At 39.8% G+C, this 23,614-nt stretch overlaps 1 protein-coding gene across 4 annotated transcripts in view; it reads left to right on the forward strand.

The window, feature by feature from the left end:
• The window catches only part of SCHIP1 (schwannomin interacting protein 1), a 140,433-nt gene that overhangs the window by 72,680 nt on the left and 44,139 nt on the right, over positions 1–23,614 (forward strand). The window contains exon 1 of one of the 4 annotated variants that reach the window (XM_077753756.1): positions 12,583–12,834. The exons of the other annotated variants lie outside the window; for them this stretch is intronic. Within the exon in view, the coding sequence (XP_077609882.1) occupies positions 12,805–12,834 (30 nt within the window). The 5' untranslated portion in view covers positions 12,583–12,804. Of the gene's footprint in view, positions 1–12,582; positions 12,835–23,614 lie in introns of those variants that run through there. 4 annotated transcript variants of the gene reach the window in all.

The following is a 23,614-nucleotide window of genomic DNA, read 5'->3' on the forward strand; positions in this document are numbered from 1 at the left end:
TCGGACGCTTAACCGACTAAGCCACCTAGGCGCCCCTCTAGCATTCCTTAAGTACAGTAAAACTTTGGCCTGCAAGCATAATTCGTTCCAGAAACATGCTTGTAATCCAAAGCACTTGTATATCAAAGTGAATGTCAAGACCCATTGGCTCAGTTGTGATCATGTGACATTTGGCATCATGTACTGCTCGTATTGCAAGACATCACTTGCTTATCAAGTTAAAATTTATTAGAAATGTTTGCTTGGGTCTTGCAGAACACTCACAGAACAAGTTGCTAGCAATTCAAGGTTTTATGTGTAAGTATTCCGACTTCTTACTCTTATCAGTGTCCTTCTTTGGGGTACAAAAGTTGACAACATCAGATTACTTGCTATTTTGCCAGTCTACCCTATGGAACCAAGAATTCATTACATAAGGCACCAAGTTGGGAAGGGGAAAAACACATTAAATTATGTGTTTTTCTTCTTACTTATTTTGAATTAAGTTGGGGGCGGTTGTCTAGTGGGTTCAGCTTAGTAAGTTTTAACCTTATGGGGGAGCTGTAAATGATTATCTGCCCTCAGATTCAACTGGCACACTCAGTCCTGCCCCTGAGACACATCAGCAAGGTGAGGGGGCCCCGTTGAGCCTGCCAAAGCTGTAACTCACAGCGAGGAGGGAAATGTAGCCAAAAGACCTCACCATGTTTAGCTCACGGACTGGCAGTCAGCCACTTAGCTGTCCAGGTGAGGCTTCACCCACTGTCTTGAGAGGAGAACCACAAGAGCAACTTGAGCTAATACCAGCTGGTTGCAGGCACACTCCTGCCCTGGATCCAAGGCTCTGATGTGAGAGAACTTCAAGAATTTCATGCATTCATTCAAATATTTGTTGAACACCTAGTGTATATGTCTGGCACTGTGCTGTATGCTAGATACATAACGGTAGACCTGATAGATATGGCCCCTGCTTTCTCACAAATGTACAGTCTAGGGGAGCAAATCAACATTACAAATTCCACAAATTAACTAATGCTTACAAACTGTGGTAAGTGCTAAGAAAGAAAACCTAGTGTGCTAACTAAATTTGAGGTAGGGCCTTACTTAGACTAGGGGCTAAGGAAGGGCCTCCAACTTGAAACAAGAGAAGTTACTTGGGCAAAGAGGGAGGTGTTTTGGTCAAGTTGAGAAATAACTCATGCGAAGGCTCTGAGTCAGGGGTGAGCTTAGCTTTTTGAAGAAACTAAAAGGCAGCCACTATGCCTCGAGCTAAGTGAGTGAGATTGTGAGTGGTGCAAAGGAATTCTGGAGCGCAGATCAAGACCTAGAGCAGCAGTGCTCAGGAATTATTTCATCCTAAGTGTGTCATCCTAATGTGGTGAAGGGAAACCCACGCAGAGTTTTAAACCAAGGTGTGACATAATCTATGTTTTTAGAAATATTTTTCATTCACAAATGGTAAGGCTGCAAGCACTTAACTTTTTATAACAATTTGAGAACTAAATACAAAAGTGTGTACCTACCAAGACGACCAAATAGGGCAACTGGGTGTAAAAAGGCTTAATTTCTTTTAAAACAATGTTTTATAAATTTATGCCATTTAAAATTAGGGCAAGAGGTGTGATCACCTTAGTTACGCAGACAGCTCTGTTGAAGAGATCACTTCTGTCCTTTGGAAAATGAATTTGATTTTAAAAACCTCAAAACAAAACACAAGTAGCTTAAACCATCAGTTTAAGTTTCAACTGCAAAGCAGATGTGTGCCTTTTTAGCTGGCTGCTATTCTTCACAGTGACGCTGAAAGTCCGAGGCTGTGAAAGGAAGAGAGGAAGCAGTGGTGTCTGGGCATAATGGATTGGGTTTATTTTTCTAGGACTTTTTTTCCCTTCTCTTTTTGCTCTGCTTGAATGTTAAGAGTGAAAACAAGCCAACTCTACTGTCTCAGATGAAGGGAGAGTAGAGGTATCAGAGAGAGGTAGGTAGGGATTCTGTAGGCACTGGACCTCAAAAGCACTGCTGATTCCTGTCTTGGCTTTCTTAATAAATAATGAAAAAGCTACGCACTTACAATAAGTGAACATTTTGTTGGCCTAGCCTTTGTTTCTGAATTTTTTTTAATGTTTTATTTATTTCTGAGAGAGAAAAAAAGAGACAGCATGAGCAGGGGAGGGTGAGAGAGAGGGAGATACAGAATCTGAAGCGGGCTCCAGGCTCTCAGCTAGCTGTTAGCACAGAGCCTGACTCAGGGCTCGAACCCATGATCCATGAGATCATGACCTGAGGCAAAGTCGGGCGCTCAGCCAACTGAGCCACCCAGGCGCCCCTGTTTCTGAAAGAGGCTGTCTTTGCTGTTCACAAAAGAAAACTGGCTTAAGTGAGAGAATTTTAAAGAGTTGGGATTAATGCGCAAGTTACTTTTCCTGCCTATGAACAATCCATGATGAATTTTAACCCTCCTCTCTGAGAATGAGTCCCCTGGTTGTCCAGTATTCGGAGTAGCATGATTTCCTAACCAGTACCTTTATATTTGGAAAGAATTTATTTCTAAAAGATGAGGAACTTTCTTAATTGAATAGCTTTAAGTAAGTGTATGAAATCGCTAAATGACATTCTTCCATTTTTATCACACTTCAGCAAACCCTTTAGACCAGTGTTTACTTTCCTACCAGTTAGCAAGTAAAAATCATTCAAACACCTCTTTTGAGAAGTAAGATGGATAAGAAAGATTGTAAATTCCAGATTGTTACTTAATGGCCCCAGAAAAGCTGGTTAGAGAATATACCTGAGGAAGCTCTTAAGTACTAAATCGCGTTACAACTAATAGCATTTCAACATCACTCTTGAAGTGGGGAGGGGTGGATGAGATTTAAGGACCACCAAAGAATTTTAATACTTTCTTAGAGATTATGTTAATAGTTTAATCATAAATTATGCCTCTTTTCTGTGTTCAGTGACAAACTAGGAAAATACATCAGTTGTTAAGAAGAGATATACTACATAAATTATGTTTCTGTTTTATCATTACTTTGTTTTATTCTGTGAAATAAATCTTTTGAAAATAGTAGCTAATTTTCATAATAAACTACAATTTCATCACAAACTAATGATCTAGTGTGTGTAGCTTTTGAATTTTTTTTCACAGTGTAAAAAAGGGGAAAAAATCAGTGCCTTTATCTTTATTACATTTATATAAGGAAGACTTTGAATTGAAATCTAATAGTTTTTTGTTGACTTGCTCAATGCTAATATGTACTGTGATATTAATTTCCTTGTTGTTGCTCATTTGTAAACCTCAGTATGCAAAATAAACTTAATTTGAAAAGACAGCCATTTAACAGCCTAAAAGTAGTAGTGGGGTTAGTGGGTGCAGGGAGATGATAGTATTTTAGTCCAAACATTATATAGATTAGAAAATGGAGGCTCTTAGATATGAAGCCGTCACCCAAGAGAATTCGCCTAACAAGAAGCACAGTTGATCCCGGAACCCAGGTCTGTGACTCCTGGTCTAAGGCTCTGTGAATTCCAGAACCATCAAAGACAGCCTAGATTGTCACTTTAGATGTAGTAGCATTAGTGTAACTTTAAACTCTTTCATTAATGTACCTGAAGACCTATGCATTTATGTTTATAGTTAGTATTAAAAATATCATTGAAAGATAAATACAACAATGAAGCATACTTTTGACATTATTTTTGTTTTCTAATGTTATTCACAGTTGGAACTGGTTAAAAAACACAGTTGTCCACTAGAGGTCACCTTTCTTCAAGATGAGGGTCAGTCCCCTTCCCTAATACTTTGTTAACCTGATTTTAAATCAACCACCACCACCTTAGAGAAAGGAACCACGTTTTCTGTCATTGGGGATGCCAGGTACTCCTGTAGCTACATGCACTCATATCAGTAGGGAAGGCAGATGGGCAACTAAAAAACCCAGAGGGATGAAGGGAGATTTTGCCCCTGCTTTCCCTATACACACACACACACACACACACACACTGTGCTAGTTCTGGCTTGGGTTCTCTTGACATACCAACTAATTTTTATTTGAAGTCTTGTGTTAGCCCTGGCAGGTTTATACCACCTTTCACTTTTCTACTACTGCTCTCTGTGACTCCAAAGGCTGGAAAATGGAGATGAAAAGAAATGATCCTGTAAAACTGACATAAATTTGGGATAAAACCATGTAGACTTCACCCAAATTTATCTGAGTCAGTTACTATTTTTCTACAGTGTGCGAATTTCAGTCAGCTTTGGCCAGAAAATACTATGGGGAGAGGACTAGGACTGTGTCCAATAAACAAGCACTTTGGCAGATTCTATTGAAATATAAACCATCGCATTATTCTAGAAGGAGAGGGAGGCTGCCTGCTATAGCACTGCCTGACGCATCAGGTTTCAAACTGTGTCGTAGAAACCCAGAGTTGCAGGAGATATTTTTAGAGGCTCACTTGCACCTGTTCTATGAGCTTCTAAACACCTCATCCCCAAACCCCCCCCAAGTCAAATTGGTAATGAAAAAGTTCTGAGATTTGAAAATAATTCCAAATATAGATACAAATGAGATTGTCTATGAGACTTTGTACTTTTGGAGAAAAGTGGTCCTGTAAAGCAACAATAAGAAGAATATAACCTTTTAGCCCAAATGTAGTGGTTCATTCCCTCATAGCTATGCAAAGTATTTCTCCCTACCCCTTTTTTCTACATCAGCATATGAATTTATCCTGCCGGTTTAAGTAGTCCTTTACAGTCCTTAAAACTGTACTTATAAATGTGTCACTGACCATGTGGGTGGCACCTCTGTACTGGTCTTACTGAAAAGTCATGCCTGTACATCTCCAAGAAGGAAAAATTATCTAAGATGCCCAAGGGGCCCAGCACAGCTCACTGCCAGGTTAGAGTCACGCATATCTGTCGGGCACATACCCTCATCAAGCCTAATAGGTAGATAATGCAATGCCAGGTGAATGCCCTATACATCAAGTGAGCAGGTCTGGTTCTAGAGAGATGACCTCTGGGAAGTGTGCGCACTCTGTCTTTTCTTATCTGTCTATTATGAGAAATGTGAGTGGTTGCTATATATTGTTAGTAGGTCAATCTGGAAATAAATGTCTTGTTATTTTGCTTTCAAGCTTTTAGGTATATTTAATGAAAAACATCAGAGATTGCAACATAAGCTATTAAAAAGGACTGCTACCATTTCCCACTACTTACCTATGTGAAACCAGATTCTCTTGAGGTGGTGCAATCCAACAAAATAAATAAATGTAAAAATATAGTTGGAATAAGACGGTAACTGACTTCTATAAATTCTATTTTCAAAAAAAATTCTATTTTCAAATGTTTATGTACAGCAGAGCCTCATGTTCTTACTTAAAGTTTAAGGATAAAAAAATTATAACTTATCTCATTATTATCCTTCTCTTACTTGCCATTTCTGGGCCTCAGAGCATGTGGGAATATTCTGATGCCAAGCATTCTCTCTGTCATATTTCTCAATGACCTTCATGCAACAGGGGCCTTCGAGTCCATTACAGACACTCTATCCCAGAAGTCACAGACCAAATTAACATGTTCAAATCATAGTTCATTTAATCAGTTTAAAATGCATATCAAAAAGCAAGGAAAAAGGGACGCGCTGACACACATATGGTATGGTATACAACTGCACTATCTGAATCTTAGGTTATACGATATTTGTGTGTCCAGGCTTTCTGCCATGGCCACCTTCCCTGTTGATGATAAGGTTAGGAACCAGAGTTGAGATTTGAAAGAGGAGGCCCAATTAAACAGAGATGTCTGCCAATGGCATACAATTTGCTTTATCAGAGACAGAGGGGCAAGTCCCTCTGGCTTCCTCTATAGCTTGCCTCCTCTTCTGATGAGCTGCTATGGATTATATTTGCATTTCTTGGGCAGAGGACACATAGGACCAGAATGGAAGTCACCAGTGGACAGTCAGTGTACATCTAATGAATATTGAATGCCTCAGGTTGGTTAGTGTGTTGTGAATATTAGGTACTTCTTTAGTCATTCTATTCCTCTCTATGACTTGCACACACATGCTTGATCCATGTCTAACACTTACTTACTCACTGGCACTTAACACATATGATGTATTCTGCCTCTGTCTACTTGCTTACTCATTGTCTAAATCTTAACATCTTGCACATTTCACATATGTCTGACAATCTACTACATATTCATTATCTCTTCTTAACACCTCTTTCAAGTTTCATTCATCCCATTTGTTTCTCTTGTTCTTCTATAGCATTAACTGAATATTCTCAAGTGATACAGCAAAACCCTCTACAAAATATCTTGGAAAAGCTTTCCACCATATTGGTCCAGACTCTCTGATTCCACACTGGCCCTCCCTGCCCTTCAGGTCTTAACCACCTGCTGCTCCTTTAAGGACCCCGCGATACCCCCCACCTGTGCTCCTGCATCTTTCTCCATCTCCTGATTCAACACTGCTTCATAACTTTGCTCATCATATCTTCAGGTCCACGACTGAAGGAAGACCCATCACATGCTCCTTGTCTAACTCCAGGACCTGGCCCTTGGGATTATTTTTCACCCATTGTCTTCAATTTCTCCCTTCTCACTAGCCCCCTCCCTGCTGAACAGATAGATGTTTGAGTCTCCCCTATCTTAAAAATCTGCCAAAAACACAAGCTCCCTGATTCCACTATATACTCAAGCTCTAATTCATCAACAAACTTCCTTATACACTGTTTTCTACTTAGTCCCTCAACTTCTTGACCACTTATAACCTGGCTTCTATCCCAACACACTACTACTGAGATTATTGTCTCAGTAAGAGTAACTGATGACTTCCTAATAGTCAGAACTAATTACCATACCTAATGGCTTTTGGTGGTATTTACCTTCCAACCTACTAGTCTTTTCCACTTTCTTGCAAAATAAGTATTTGAAGCAATTTAGCTCTGCCAGAAAATCCCCCTATGACCCCTTACTACATTTTTCATTTTCCTCTCACCCTGTCAACCACACCGCCTTCCCCTCCTCTTCCCCTCTAAATGTGGACTTTTACTCAAGATTATTGTACTAATTTTCTGTTGCTGTTATAAAAATTTACCCCAACATCACCAGTACAAATAATTAGCCTATAGTTTTAGAGGTGAGAAGTTCATAAGTGGTCACTGGACTAAAGTCAATGTGTCGGCAGGGCTATGCTCCTTCTGGAGGCTCTAGGGCAAGGTGTTCTTGCCTTTTCCTTTCCTAGAGGCCTCCTGCATTCGTTGGCTTGTGAGCTCTTCCTCTGTCCTCAAAGCCAACAACACTGGCAGAGCCTTTCTCATACTGCCATCTCTGTTTCTTCCTCGTCTGCCTCCTCCTTTTACCTTAAGGACCCTTGTGGTCACATTGGGCCCATCTAAATAACCAGGATAATCTCCCTCCTCAAGGTCACCTGCTTAGCCTTAATTCCCCTCTCCTAGGTGGCTATTAGGCTGTAAATACTTTGGGAGGTCATTATTGTGTTTACCACAGGGATGTCTTTGTTTCTTACTAGCTTTCTCTACAGTCTCTCCCTTCATCTAACTTTCTACAGCTTCACTATCCTCTCTCTACAAACAAATCCCAAATTCTGTTTGCCTGCCTTCTCTCTTGAGCTCCAGTTGCCTTCTGCATCTTCAACTCAGAACTTTATGGTGAAAAATAAAAGAACATATTACTGCAGCCCAGTTCCCCAGAATCGGCTCCTCCTTCCGACTTCCCTGTTTCTTTGCACAGCACCAATTTTACTCCACCGTGGTTGGTCTCAAAGCCTCGTAACTCCTTGTCTTCTTCACTCCCATGTCAGATCACTGGCTGGACGCATCGGTTCATTTTTCACAGTGTCTCATGTAAGCTTCCCTTTGTCTTTTCCTTTCCATTCCCACTATGACCTCCATCCTTCAGGCCTCTCTTTTTTTCTTGAGCTCTTGTATTGCCTTGAATTAAGAGGGGGTAAAATCCATTTCTGCTCCTCTTCTGAGCACCTAAGAGCTATTTTACATGTTATTCTCGTTTCATCCTGTCAGCAACCCAGTAATCAAGGAATCAGCATCCTCCATTGATAGAGGAGGAAACTAAGCCCTAAGATAAATGAGGTGACTTTCTGAAGGTCATGATCATTTATACATTCATTTAAAAATATTTAAATGAATGAATTAATGAATTAAATGAGAGCCTCTTATATGCCAGATACTACTTCAGATGCTGGGGGGTATTAGCACTGAATAAACCAGTTAAGATCTACGTTCTAAGTAAACTTGCATTAGTCTAGAAATAGAAAAGATAGGTATTCAAGAAGTGAACAACCAAATCAACAAGATTTTTGCAGTCTCCTGGTTTACCCAGCTAAACATTCTCTTCGTCTCCGGAATTCCTAGTGAGCAAACACAAAGTCTCGTTGAAGATACTTAAATCACCAATTGTTATATGCAGTCATTTATATACTGCCTTATTTCTCTTACCAAACTCCTTGAGGACAGAAACACTTCTTTACATGACACAGAATGGGAATCTATTTCAAACTGCAAGGTTTTAAGAATCGAGGGAGATGTTGGGGAAAGCACTTTGTAAACCAATGAAACTAAGGTTCATTGTTGTGGGTGTTTTCGATTGTGTTCTTTGGGTGAACACAGAACATCAGTTCTCCTGATGTGGACAGAATTGATTTCCCTCATAATTCCTTTGCTTCCACTGTCCCTTCCACTGCAACTGAAAGCTTTATAAAATGTCTACCTGCTTTCCCAAAGTTCCTAGGAAAAAGCTTAAAAGTTTAAGACAGTGCTTAAGATAATGATTTCCTTGCTCATATTCCCCACCCCCCATAACTTCATTTTTTTCCCTAAAGTTTCATTATGAACATTTCCAAACTGGATGGTTCTTAGGTGAATACCCACTTATGCACCATCCAGATTCTACAGTTAATATTTTACTAAGCTTGCTTTCTCACGGCTTTCCATCAAACTATCCCTCTACCTCGCCATCAATTCAGCTCAGCTATTTGATGCATTTCAAAGTTTCACTAAGCCTCCCTCTAAAGACTTCAGCCTGCATATCATTAACTACAGTTCAAAATTAGTTAAGCAGATTTTAAAAATTCTTTTGAGATAAATTTTACGTACAATGAAATGCACAAATTTTAAATATATTATTCACTGAGTTTTGGCAAACGTACACACCTGTGTAAGCCAAGCCCTTATCAAATCACACAGCTTATGCCAGAAAATTCCTGAAGCCCCCTCCAAGTCAGTCCCTGACCTCAGTAATTCACTTTTGAAACTGTATGCTCACATGACCTGTAGATGTGATTTTTTATCACTACGCTTAACTACCCAAAAAGTCTCTTTGATTCTGTTGCTAGTAACTGCCACAATTGAACAAATATTTTTCTGGATTGACAAACACCATAGTTTGCTCAATGGCAGAAAAATAGCTTAAATCAGGAAATATTCTAATTTTTCTTCCTTTTAAACGTACCTTTGATTCAGATTTAGTGCAACCTCTTACCTTATGATAGTTTTTTTTTAAGTTTATTTATTCATTTTCAGACAGAGAGAGAGAGAATGCAAGCAAGGGAGAGGCAGAGAGACTAAATCCCAAGCAGGCTTCACACTGTCAGCATGGAGCCCTACAGGGGGCTGGAACTCATGAATTGAACTGTGAGATTACAACCTCAGCCAAAATCAAGAGTCAGACACTTCACCAACTGAGCCACCCAGGCACCTCACATTATGAAAAATTTTTATTTCAAAGCCAACCTACATTGTCTCAAAGGAGTTTATTTCTCCAAATCTAGTGGGCCTTTATTTAGCATTGTTTAGTAAGAACACATTCACAAGATATGAACCTGGGAAAATCTGGAGGTTGTTTTTTTTTCTTACTTTGATGGCTTGTTGTTTGAGGAGGAGGATTTACATTTTGGGGCAGGTCACAACTTTCTGAGGCCTCAGTTTCCATATCTGGAAAATAGCAGTGTATCTCATGAGGTCCCATCCAAATCTGAAAACCAATACTTTTTATGGGAAGGAAAATTGTGAAGACCTAAGAAGAAAAAAAGAATCTATGCTACACAGACCATACTTAACAGTTCGCAAATATTTTTTGGTCCAAAAATGACAAATGTTACTGTAGTTTGGTTAGTTATTCTAGCTTAAATGTTCTTGGAACAGCTGGTTTCTGTTTAAAGTGTTTTGTACTAGCAAATCATAATTTAAATTGTAACACAGAGTCCTCTCCAATGAATGACTATAAAGGGAAGCTGACTTGATATATTACTTTTTTTTTTAATCTTGTTTATACCACTTGAGAGGGTTTTTTGACAGGATTTGGGATACAATTGTCAGAAATCTGTTCTCCCCAGAGCCACCTCTGAGTCACTTCCGCTATTTATGGAACAGCAACTGTGAAGAGTGGGATCATGTTTAGGCTTTTTTTTTTTTTTAAACAACACATGATAAATGTCTTCAGGAGCTTATGTAATCTATCCCAGAGCCTTTAGTTTTCAGAAGAGAACAGAGTCCAGGAAGTGACTTTTTAGGCCTTGTACAGCTTGAAAGCATGTTCCTGAGTCTTGAGGTCTTATATTGAGGGAGTAGTAACTTCAGTAAAGTTTTAACAGCCTTTGTAGGTAAAGCTGTTCTGTCTTGGAAAGTTGAGGTATGCCTTCTATATTAGGTATAGAATTTTCATTTCATCTTATTTGCTACCTTGCAAAAGGAAGTTTTCACTATGACCTACATTTCCTTGCACATACTTAGGATTCCAGAACATTTGCCTAGGTAATTATATAGCAAGGCGCTCCTCACAGACATCTCTGTCTCTGTCCTGGCTCAGTAGAGAAGGACGGAGTTTGGGATATGAAGATGTATTGAATATTGTTTCCTTTACCTGGAAAGCTTTTCTCTTTTCTTCATCCTGCATTTAAGTCATAAGACTTATGATATAAATCAGGCTTCTGCTTCATTCATCAAGCTTTCATTGTGCCACCTGCCAATGAACAGGCCTAAAGAGTCCTGCCCGTGTTACATGGCCCGTCTTTCTCTCATATTCTACAGAGATGGGCTGTGACCTTCCTCAGGGTATGTGTCCAGAGGACTTTTCATTAGAACCCATTGAGCCCCATGCTGAAATGCAAACCTGTGAGATCATCAGTTGGGCCTTCCTGACGACTCCCCTCAGTAGGATGCTGAAACCCCACATGTGAATGTTTCACTGGAGTTAAACTCAGGTAGCAAACTTTTCTCCTGCGTGACCTAAAGTAGCGAAAATTAAGAATATTTATTTTTTAAAAAATAGTTTTTTCTCTTTCCAAGCAATAGAGGCGTTGTTACAAAATTATAAATATATCACCATCTATTCCTAACACAAATTCCCACCATTCCTGAAGACAGGGATTGAGGCGAAAGTTGTCAAACAAGTTCATTTCATTCCTCAGGCAAAAAGTACTTGTTTTTCTCTGTCAGCAGCATAATGAAAACTGTGTGGTTAGTAGTAAGAGTTTTTGAGGAGGTGGATAGATAGGTAAAAATTGCTTAAGAATAATAACGCTATTGAATTTTTTTTTAATTTGGTGGTTTAAATTCAGTCAAGGTTTTATAGAGTACCATTTATGTGCTCAGGGCCATTTTATTAAGAAACAACAAAACAGATTGCCTACGGCAGCTGAGTAATTTAGATAAGGAAATTTTATTTTATTGTTTATTTTCTTAATTTTCTGTAATTAAATTAGCTTCAAGAATTTACAGGCCTGGTTGTTCCTTTTACATGTTCTAAAAGTCCCAGGATGACCCTGAAGTACTTCAAAAATTGTTTCCCTTTTCTCCCCAGAAGCATGTATTTTCTCCGCATACTATCTGCAAGTCCAGAATTCTTTCCATTACAGCCTCTTAAGTAGAATGGCCTGTTTCTAGGATCATATGTCCTATATTGGGGATATCTATATACTCAAGTTATGGCATTGAGTTCTATAATTTACTTTCATTTTCACACAATGAATGAATTATATACTGACTTTAATACTTGAATCAGCTCTCTCCCTAAAAAAAATTTTAGAAATAATTATTTCACTTGATTTCTGTTTGACTTAAGAAGCAGCTAAGAGCCAATAAAAAGTGGGGAATCCACAAAATTACAAAATACCATTTTTTAAATGAGTGAAAACCCTCCTTTTAGTTATAAAGTTGACAAACACTTCAAAAACCCAACACAGAAAGCTCTCTTCAGTGTCAATATGCAGAATGGATTGTTTTCCCCTTTGCATGTTAAAAGTTCCGAAAGGATCCTTAAGGCCTCTTTTTCAGAGCACCACGCAAGGAGCATCCGAGGGCTGGAAGGATGATGCCGGAGGTTAGAAATGTTCAACTGCAACATTGATTTGTGTCTGTCTCTCTCCCTCTCCCTCGCTGGCCTTTTTCCCTTTAATGAGGACTAGAATGTTTCCACATCAGTTAACTGCCTTCATAAAGCACCAGAAGGTCACACCAGCCCCAGACTGATCCTTTTCTTTGTGCCTATAATATAATTGGCTGATTGTGCCAGCGATGAGCGCGCCCCCTCCCCCAGCCCAGTCCTAGCTCCATGTTTGTGAGCCTCACTGCTGGTTTCCGAGGAGAGCGGCTCGGCTCGCTGCGCGCTTCCCGGCACAGGCAGTGCCACTGCGCAGGTTGATCAGCGAAACAGCATCCATTTTAATCTGCGGGGAGCCCCTGCCTTCCCAGGGCGTTCTCTCCGCCAGTGGATGCTCCGCGCTTTGCCTCGGCAGCCTCGCCGAGCAGTCGTGCTTTGGGGTCTGTGCCCTAGGATGCACTGAGATGGTACATCAGGAGAACTGTTCGTATCAGGTAAGATTTAAAGCCTGATTGTGAGGCCGGAATCCTTTGGGAGAGAAGGCCTTCGTCTTCCAAAGCAGCAGGTTGCCTCTTTACGGATTTTCAAGGGATTTTGCCATCCTCCACTCCTGGCCTTCATCGCATACAGTATCTGAATTGTAATTAGGTTTTCTGGGGAGTAATGGGCCAGAAAACAGTGCTTCCTTGGCCTTTAAAGCATATTGTGAAATCCACTGAGGTGATCTGTGCTTTGCACATTCTCTCTGTCTGTGCAAAGAAGAGGAACTGCTGTAAACTGTAATTGAATTTAAGGGGCTTCACAGAGGGAAAACCTGGTCGTAGGTCACTAGGGAAACGTTGCAAAATACGGTTTTTGCTCATTGAATAGGATGTGAATTGGTTTACATCCAGTTTTTAGGATTGTCTTTAGGAAATTATGTAAATACGGAGTAGTAATTGATGATCTGAGAAATTTTCAAAAATCAGCCAGCATGCACTTGATGTTTCAAGTTGCACTTGTTATTTCTTTCCAAACTTATTTTTACATGCATGTTGTTTTAAATGGTTGGTAAATAAGAATTAAGGTGCCGACATGCATAAAAAACTCCACAGAGAAAATTTTTCAAGATTACATATTCATCTTTGTACTAATTTGCTACGTGAAGTTTTGAATTAAACACTTAGACAATTTCAAAAGACCAGTTCTAGAGTGTTAATAACTCCTTCCTGCAACTTGGACTGTAAAGGCAGCATTGAAAGTGTATTCCTTGTAAGCAGACAACAGGAATGTTCTCAGAGTAATTGCTCTTTGCAGCAGCAGGCATGGCTAATCCAAGTCCAGGGTAGTTAATGTTGGGGTATTACCCAACTGACCGAATTCAGAAGCTCTAAGAGACCAGTTCTTGAACTTAACAATGCCTCTTCCTTGTGTGAGTAGGTTACCTGAGACAAGCAGGTGTTTCTCATTAGGTCAGATTTCCCACAGGTAAATGTATGCAGGCAGACTTGTACATTTCACAAGCCTCAAGTTGGTGATTTGTCAGCTAAGTGAAGTGTGCCTATACAATATATTCATACACCTCTCTCTCCACTTCATAACTAGAATTTTGTAATTATGGGCTTGTTTTATTGTATTTTCATTTCATAGTACATTAAAGTCCACAGATCTTAAATATCGAGATGTGCGCTTAGCAGGAATTCTTCCCAGGAGCAAGTGAAGATGCTGAGGAAACAGCCAAAACTTCACTTAGACACAATACGGAGTTTGGGGAATGGGGAATGTCAGACATCTATGGAGAGTCTAACCTACTTATGGCATGGCTCCAGGTGACTAAATTACTATCATAATTAAAATCATTTTTCTTCACTCTTCTCAGAGAAGCTATATAATTTAATTTTTGAAAGGTAAGCTACTATAAGATGATTCTCTATACCTTTTCATTAAGTTGATCATGAAATCCCTGGTTTTATAGGTCAAAAATTGATGAACTATCAGCAATTTCACCTGAAGAGAAAGGATTTTTTTAGCCAACTGCTCCTGAAAGAAGACAAATTGATTTTATTTGACTTGAACTACAACATGTAACACTGTCATTGTGTGTTTAGTAGTTTTGAAGTATTTATGGCTTATTTTCATAATAAAATTAAGTATATTAGGCAGATAATAATAGTAGATTCTCCATCTTCATGGGGTTTTGGAGTAGAACTACCTTCATGTGTATGATCTTTGAAACACCCTCCCTTTTGCGTAAGTCAGTAAAAATGGAAACATTAACCATGAAGCCAAGTCTCAATCCACTTGGAAACCTTAGTTTTAGAACCCACCTGGCACCACATGTGGTTGGATTCAGAAAAGGCAGGTTCTCTAAGTCCTTAGCTTCATGTCATAGTCCCTGATAATATCAACAGTAGGATATTTTTCAGAAACTTGCCCCTTTTTGGATGAAAGCTTATTTATTTGTTTGTTTTTAATTTTTTTTATTTTCTAATTTACATCCAAGTTATTTAGCATATAGTGCTTGTAATGATTTCAGGAGTAGATTCTTTATTTGTTTTTAAGGATGAAAATGCAGCGATTAAAGCAAATTCCTTAGGGTAGCATTTTTACTAAGTTAAGTATAATTTATTTGTAAGACTGATTCCTTTCTTCCCACAAATGTATACCAGCATTTCTCAATGGAGAGTCCATGAATGGGGACCTTCAGGGGCCATTCCCCCAGAATTATATCCACATTTTGGTGCATATGTCTAGGTGTATATTATTATTACTATCATCATCATCATCATCATCAGAGCATAATGATGCTCATCCTAACTGCTCTTACCCTTGCCCACACCCCCGTGTGGTATTATTTTCAACACAGTATCCAGAATGATCTATTAAAACCTAAATCAAAGCATGTCACTCATCTCAGAATTCTCACAGCCCCACATCCTCCCAGGTTCCTGGGCCCCAGGGCTTTGCATCAACTCCACCCTGATTCCTCTTGGACTCTCCACTTAGCCTCTTCCTTCCGCTCTCCTCCCACTCTGCCTGCCGGCCTTGCTTTTCACTTGCTGTCCCTTCTGCTGGCTGTGCTTCCCCCAGGCGGTCCCAGGTCAGGTTGCCAGACTTAGCAAATGATCTGCAGTGTTTGAAACATGCTTATACTAAAACATCGTTCTCTGTGTATCTGAAATTCGAATTCACCTTGACATCCTGTGTCAAGAACTGCTCTCTCACTTTCTTCAGGTCTTTGCTCAAAGGTCACCTTCCTGGGAAGGCCTTCTCTGGACTTCGTGTGTCCATTTCCAGCTCCCCAGTTCTATTCCAATGCTTCTATTACACTTCCCTAATTTACTTTTTTACTTGGCATTCATTACCATCTATCAGAGTTCATATTTTATATATTTGTGTATTTTCTGTCGCCCTCACTTTACGTAAGCTTCATAAGGGCAGGGATTTTTATATTTATATCCATCTGCTTTCCCAGTGCTTAGAACAAACCCTCAAGTAATGTGGATGGATATGTTTACTCCATATAAAATTGACTAAGAAAAAAGTCATGTAAACATATTGTAGCATCGTGGTTTCTTATATTTTGATAGCTACTGGGATGACTTTCAATCTTACCCTATGCACTCTTCCCCCCAACGCGTGCGCGCGCGCGCACACACACACACACACACACACACCATTAACCTGCACTGTTTTCATTGTCTGTGGGTCAGATAATCCCTTTGTTTCTTGTTAGTTTTCTCACCTATGAAATGGGATTTTTTCCCTAGTTAATAGTCTGGCATGTGAGCTGGCAGGTTCCTGCCAGAGGCCACCTTTCTGCATATATAAGTCAGTTACCATGAATTAAGAGCAGCCTTCTTCTGATGCACACCAGGGGCCCAGTGACAGTTGTAAAGCAGCCGAGGAAAACCATGCATCACTTCATTTCCCAATTATTCATTGCCAGTGTATGGATGTAGAGGTGATTCATTGCTTTTTCAAATAGAAGATTATCTTGGAAAAGAGTTTCACTGCTACCAAGAGCTTGAAAACCTCTATTTGAAGTGTTTGGATGCACTATGCTTTGAACAACTTAACCCAAGGACGTGATGCTCAGAGAGCAATTCTCAGGCAGAATTTTTTATGGTTGTTTCGTTTTTAAAGGTTCTCACATTGTCATCATCTCCGTGTACTTCTCCCTCACAGGATTTACTTTCGCCAAGAGGTTACTGAGGCATGTGTTGTCATTTTCAGCTGTAGCCGTGTTAAAAGATAGAGCTATCGACCTCCATTTTCCAGTCTTGGGAGGAAGCCAATCTCTTCAGGAAAGAACCTTGCCCACAGCTTCAGGCCTGGCAGCCTTCAAGAGGCCAGATTTTTGTAAATGGTCTCTGAGAGGAAGCTTTGAAATTTTGTTAACTTGAAAGCACAAGTTTAGGTCAAAGGGTCCATTTTGCTTAAAAGCTCCTAAATATTTTCTCCTCTTTCCCTGCTGTTGGTTTTTGGAATTAGTGTGTATATAAAAACAATGACATGCTTTCATCCCTTTCTTCCCATTGCTTAAATTCCCTGTGACCTCAGATATAGATCACACCCTCACATTCTTAGCTACTGTGGGAATGGAGACTTGAAAGAAAGAAAAGAAAATGGTATGTGAATGATTCTCATCTCTTTCCTCCCTTGGGAACATAAAGAGACTCTTCTTCAAACACACACCTGGTCTTGGGGAAGCACAGTGGAAATTTTTAATGTCCCCCCATTTGCCTTAATTCCAGATGCCTTTGCATGACATTCAATGCAAGGCCTAACTGTGATCTGAACCCCGGGTGGAAACACTCATTCCTCTAAACGCTACACTCATGCCTGCATATTGCCATTAGTACTTGTGCTTTGCTGTGGTACCTCAGCCCAGAATGTCTCACACCCACACACCACCTGCTTTTACCTATTGCAGGTTGATGCAGCTTTCAAGGCTCACATGCCACCCCTTCAGGAAACTTTGCCCTCTCTTCCCCACCCAAAATGTCTCCTTCTCAGGACACTTTGTTTTTTCTTCTAACAGAACCCACTTACATCTAGTAACATACAAGTCTGTCTTCCCATTAGACAACAGGCTTCTTGAAAACAAGAACCTTATTTCATTTTTAAAAAATTTTTTAAGTTTATTCATTTATTTTTGAGAGAGACAGAGAGAGGGCAAGCAGGGGAGGGGCAGAGAGAAAGGGAGAATCTCAAGCAGGCCCCGTGCTGTCAGCCCAGAGCCCAACATCAGGCTTGAACTCATGAACTGTGAGATCATGACCTGAGCCAAAATCAAGAGTCAGCCATTTAACCAGCTGAGCCACCCTGGTGCCCCAGGACCTCGTATTAATTCCCTACTGTACACGTGGCATGCGTGTTCAATAAATGTTTGTTGGATTGAATTACATTTTCCACATTCGGTGCTGTTCTGAGTCCCCAGGACAAGGACTGCCAATCCTAATACCAGAGAGAAGCTCAGACCTGTGCATTGCAACAGGGAGTTGGTGAAGCTAACCACAGCACCCCTGGTCTTTGGCTTGTGAACCTCTTGAACAGTTTCCAGTGTATCAAACATCCCATATGCGAGAAAGGGGGATGTAGCGCAAAGAATAAAAGAAACGAGATAGACATCCCAGCTTTCCCAGAGACCATGCATTAAGAATATACCTCTCTACCTCTTTCTCTTCTACCCACAAAATTTTCCCAAAGTGAACTTCATGGTCTATCCCCAAGCACTTTTTCAAAATAACTTGTGGTCAGTTGAGGCAAGTACTTATCTCCCAAGCCACCTTTCTTAATATATCGAATTTTGCAATGAATCTTTTTGCCATATAGAGGAGGAGTTTTACTGCCTCCTGAAACACAAAATTTTTCTTGGATAAAACATTTCAGTCCAATTGAAGTGTCGTATCCAGCACATAAGATAAAAGATGCCCTGTATTGATCCCAAATGATAAAATTGGGGAGTATATCACTTTAAGTAGCACATCAAGATATTTTTTAAATTCTTGGTGGAGAAAGTAGTAAACATGCCAAGATTCCAGTGGGTTATTTAATAGTTAACAAAGGAAAGGAAATATATTCTATCCCTGTTGACATCAGGCCAAGTGAGGGCTCATTTCCCAATCCCTTCTTCCTGTGAATGAGAAAACAAGATATCAAATTTGAGTTCATTTAAGATTCCACCCAGTTTAAGCCTGGTTCCATCCACAGCCAAGAAGAAAATATATTGACCCAACAGAAAAGGGAATTTCAAAGCGTTTTAGTGCATTATTTAATACAGGCTTTTAAAAATAAGTTCAGTGAAACAGTTTTTAAGTCTATAGCTTTTTTTTATTGGAAAAAGATTTTACCATACTTAAGAGTGTTGAAGAATACATCATCTTCATTATTTTGCCTGGTTGATGTATAGTTGTGTTTTCCTGAGGAGGGGCTCAAATATATACCACATTAATTAACAAAATAATTCTGGATATAAATTTACCTGTACTCATTTTTAGCCAAGATACCTGAAAATCTAATTTATATGTTTTATCACAAAAGGAACACTGTGATAAGTGCCCAAATGAAAGAAAAAAATCATTTCAACAGAGTTTCATTATGGGCCTGATCTGAAATAGAAATTGAGTGCAATACATCATTCCTATTTAAAGTAGCACTTGGGGCTTCAAATACCATGACTCAGACCTCAAGTAATTTTAAGAAATAAATATGCAAAACATTTCAAGATGAACATCTAGTGTTTTCTCTTGGAAAAGGGGTGCAAAGAAGGATGGGAAGGAAATAGGAACATCTTTATGGTAAGCGTCAGTGCATGGATGATTTTTTGAGAGTAGAGACCCTACATTCTCTCACACACACAAATACACATAATCTTGAGTGACTAATCACAATTTCACATACAGAAGTTCAAAATTAATAGAGCCATATCCTATTATTTAGTTATATGCTCTATCCCAAGGGAAAATTTGAAATTCTGATGTACTTTCTATTCCCCATGCAGTATATAGAAGCATCAGAAACTATCAAACTTGAAATAGTAAGTACTTCGACACAACTACTTGAATTCAGGGGGAAACATCAGAGACGCCGGTGACAGTTAACCTAAGAGAAAGCCATTAATGGGCTAAGAATGCTAAGAACACAAAGAAGTGAGGTCATTAGTCCTGGTCCCACTTGGAAACCATTCCGTGGCCATCAAAGTGAGTGCAGTTGAGTTTCGTGTACTCAGATTTTCAGTTGAGCAGAAAGACTTATGTCTGTGGTCCTCAGTCTTTCTAATACAGGTTAATGCCCGATACTCTGCCAACACGTTCTCCTCCTCCACCCCACTCCCAATGCCATCATTTTAATTTTTTTAACCTGCACTAAAAAGTCCATTTAAAAATTGCCTGCATATTTTTATAGCTTATCTAGCTATCAGAATACCTTAATGGAAAGCAAAGCAAATTTAGATGAACTTTGCACAGAAGAAAAAAATAGTTAATTTGCAAAGAGATTATAATAAATCAGGCATCAGTGTGTATAGCACATGGAATTTGGATATTAAGGTGGAAGGGAATGCAGTGGGATGCTGAAGGGTTAATCAGGATGAACTAGAGTTTCCATCTATGAACAGGAAAATCTTTTGACAGTGCGTAAGCGATTTCCCAGTAATGTGGCCGGTGTTTTCAGAGTCGATCGTTTCTACCACTGGCCGATAATGATCATTTAAAAGCATTAGCTCACGTGACCAGTGCGCCTTGCAGTTCAGATTGTGGCCTGACAGGAAACTGAAGCTCTCCGTTCTAGTCCTTGAATTTCAGAGCAGTGGGTGAGAAGAGGCCCTTTCAAGCTCAGGGATTGTAAGTGGCTGTGTGTACATTTTTTTAAAGTATTAGTAGCATTTGGGCCTATGTTATGTCAGCACAGTTCATTTTAGAGAGGTCAGCAGTAGAGGAAAGAACCAGAGGAAATTCTCTGTAGGAAGGACGTTAGGGGCTATTATCCCTTTGTTTGCGTAGCTACTGTAGAACCACCAAACATTATACTCAGCTCAAGTCTTCCAAGGTGGTCTTTTGTTTTGGTTTTCCCTTTCCTCTACTCAGTTGGACCTCTCGGAAGTAACATTAATTACAGTTTGATCCCAAACATCTAAAGTCAGGGTCTTGCCACCATGTCTGGAAATATGGTCTGAAATAGATAATAGCATATAATGGATTGTTTTCAAGGTCTAAAGCTGGGCTTCTGAAATTTAAGGTGCATTCAAAATTCCTAGACTCTTAAAAATGAAATTTCTGATTCATTAAGTCTGGGGTGGGATCTGAGAGCTTGCATTTCCAGTAAGCTCCCAGGTGATACAAATGCTGTGATCAGAAGGACACACTTTGAGTAGCAAAACTCTTGAAAACATCAAAGATCAGACCCTATAGTAGGAAAATATCTGATATTTCAAGATGGCACAAGCCTTTCAGATGATGGTGATGCAGCTTCTTCTGGGAAGGGTCTGAGCTGTGACCCTGTCTGTGTGCTGAGCACTCCTTGAGGAGGGGGTGCAAAGTAAATTCACAGTGGGGACCGCCAAGCTCTTACATCCATGTTTCAGGAGAGAGGTTCTATCACTTTTCTCTGTGTAGTACTTATTAGAGAACTACTTGTGAAAAGAAGAGGTGTAGGGGTTAGGGGAAGGGAGTGGTCTTTCGTACTTGTTGCTGTTACTTGGCTGGGAAATTTCCGTCTTGGATTTTGAGGTGCCCTTCTCCAGAAGATGGTATGTTAACAGTTTGTGTATGTACATGTATATGTATCTAATACTAGTGTATATGTATATATATATATATAAATTAAAATATATATAGTTAATAGTGAGAGTTTACTCATTTTAACTAAATGTATAAACCAACCAGTTAAAATTAAAGTAAAAAGATGTTAGTAATTAAGCTTATACTATTATGTATTTTACTCATTCTTGTAAATGTCTATATTCTTATTTTATTTTAATGTTTTAAATTTTTACTTAATTTTGAGAGGGAGAGAGAGCAGGAGAAGGGCAGAGAGAGAAAGGGACAGATCATCTAAAGCAGGCTCTGCACTAACAATATTGAGCACGGTGTGGAGCTTGAACTTACAAACCATGAGGTCATAACCTGAGCTGAAGTCATATGCTCAACCAGTTGAGCTACCCAGGTGCCCTCTATCTAGGTTTTTATAATTTCATGCATGTTAACTTGTTAACTTTTTGTGGGGGGAGGGTGAGTAGGGGAGGAGCAAAGGGAGAGAGAGAGAGGAGANCCCCCATGTTAACTCAGCTAAGTGCACCAGGATGCTAACCTGAACAAAAGATTGAAATTCCTGAAATTTGTGGTAGTCCCTCTCTTTCAACCCAACAAGACCTACTTTTACCTTTTGAATATGTGTGATTTCCACAGAAGATTCCAGTTTAAAAGCACTAATGTGAACTATTAATGTTTCCTACTGTGGGGCATTTAGAGGAAGCATTTTTTTTTTTTTAATTTTAATGTTTAGTCCCAAGAGAGAAAGAGAGAGAGAGAGAGAAACAGTGTGAGCAGGGGAAGGGCTGAGAGAAAGAGGGAGGCACAGAATCTGAAGCAGCCTTCAGGCTTTGAGCTGTCAGTACAGAGCCCAACATAGGGCTTGAACTCACAAACTGCATGATCATGACCTGAGCCGAAGTCAGACACTTAACCAACTGAACCACCCAGGCGACCCTAGAGGAAACATTTTAAGTAACACATACATTTCTCCTCTCTTCATGTATTTATTCAACAGCCTTTTACTGTCCACTTAACATATGTAAGGAGTTGTCTAGATGCTGTGGGGAAAATAAGATAGATAAACAGAAATCCCTGCCCCCTTAGGAAAAGGCCTGAAACTCTAACAGCTGTCGGAAAGAAGCCACAGTGGCGCTAAAAACACCATGGTAAACTAGAAAGGAAAATTCACTATACAGCGTGTTAGGTCATGACCATTAGTGAAGGAGCTTTTATTTCATTTCTTGAAAGTCTAATCATCAGGGGTAGCAGTGATCCATGTGGGGTGTTCAGATATGCAATTTAGAAAATGTTTCAGTATGTGATATTATGAGTGCAGCCAGAATCCTCTCTGTATAAAACCCTAATTTTTAAAAGCTATGCTTGATTATTTCACTGGGTGCAGTTGTTTCTTACTGAGGCAGCCAGTGGAAGGTGGTCTAGCACACCCATTTAGAAGCAGAGGGCCCAGGTTTCAACTGTGGCCTAACCATTGGCAAGCTGCCACGCCTTGGACAAGTTAGCTGACCTCACTCAGCTATAAAACACAGTTGATAATAATATCTACCCCAGAGGGTTACCGTGAGGATGGACAAATTAACTGACCCACTCAGCTATAAAACGCAGTTGATAATAATATCTACCCCAGAGGGTTACCATGAGGATTAAAGACATATGTAAGAGGCACATGTAAAGTGCCTGGCACATAGTGACCCCTCCACAAAGGATAGCTATTGTTACTATGTTAACATCTGCCATATAATAAGATGCATGCTTCCTTCACTTTAACTAACCTCCTTCGTCAGGATTTAATCTACCTAGGGTCCTTGAAAATAGAGCATTTTTACCCAGAGCCTTAGGTTTGGAGAAATCTTTAGTGTTGGGAACACCCACATAGGGGTTACACTAGGTGGCCAGCATTGCCTCCCAGGTCTGGAAGGTGTTCTGAGCTTCTTGCATGCACATAGTAGGACCCTTGTCCCAGAGTGAGGGTCCTGGGGTCTGGAGGAGAGTAAAAATGGGGGACATCCGACTGGGGAGAAGCCCTGCCCAAATGCAGGTGTGGCTCATGAGCTACGACTTGTCATCATACTGTCCAGCAAATGTGCAAGTCATGCTCTCGGTAACTCAGTTAGGGAGATGAGGTGGGATAAAGGCAGGATTTAGATTTGAGGCAGGGACTGCACAGGAAACTCTTTGCCTTATAGGCAGAGGGCTCCAGTAAACTACACCAAGACACGTTTGTGCCAAGAGTCTTCCACAGATAGATTTTTTTTTTAACTTGTGAGAAATAGACAGCTGAAAGTAAGCATGTCCAGGCTTATGTGGCATGGCATTTTTGCTTCAGAACTTTGTTCTTAACGGCACTGGGGTTGGTCAGGAATTCATATCGGAAAATGTATTGAGTAGGACAGTTGCTCCTTTCTGTCCAAGCATGTCAGAGTATGAGATCATTTGTTAAATGGAGGCTTGGCCTTTGAATTCTTCTTTGGCCCTTTCTCCTGCAAAAAGAAACCTTTTTTTTTTTTTTTTTTTTTAATAA

Source organism: Crocuta crocuta, unplaced genomic scaffold, assembly GCF_008692635.1.
Source record: "Crocuta crocuta isolate KB4526 unplaced genomic scaffold, BGI_CrCroc_1.0 scaffold761, whole genome shotgun sequence".
Lineage (NCBI taxonomy): Eukaryota > Metazoa > Chordata > Mammalia > Carnivora > Hyaenidae > Crocuta > Crocuta crocuta.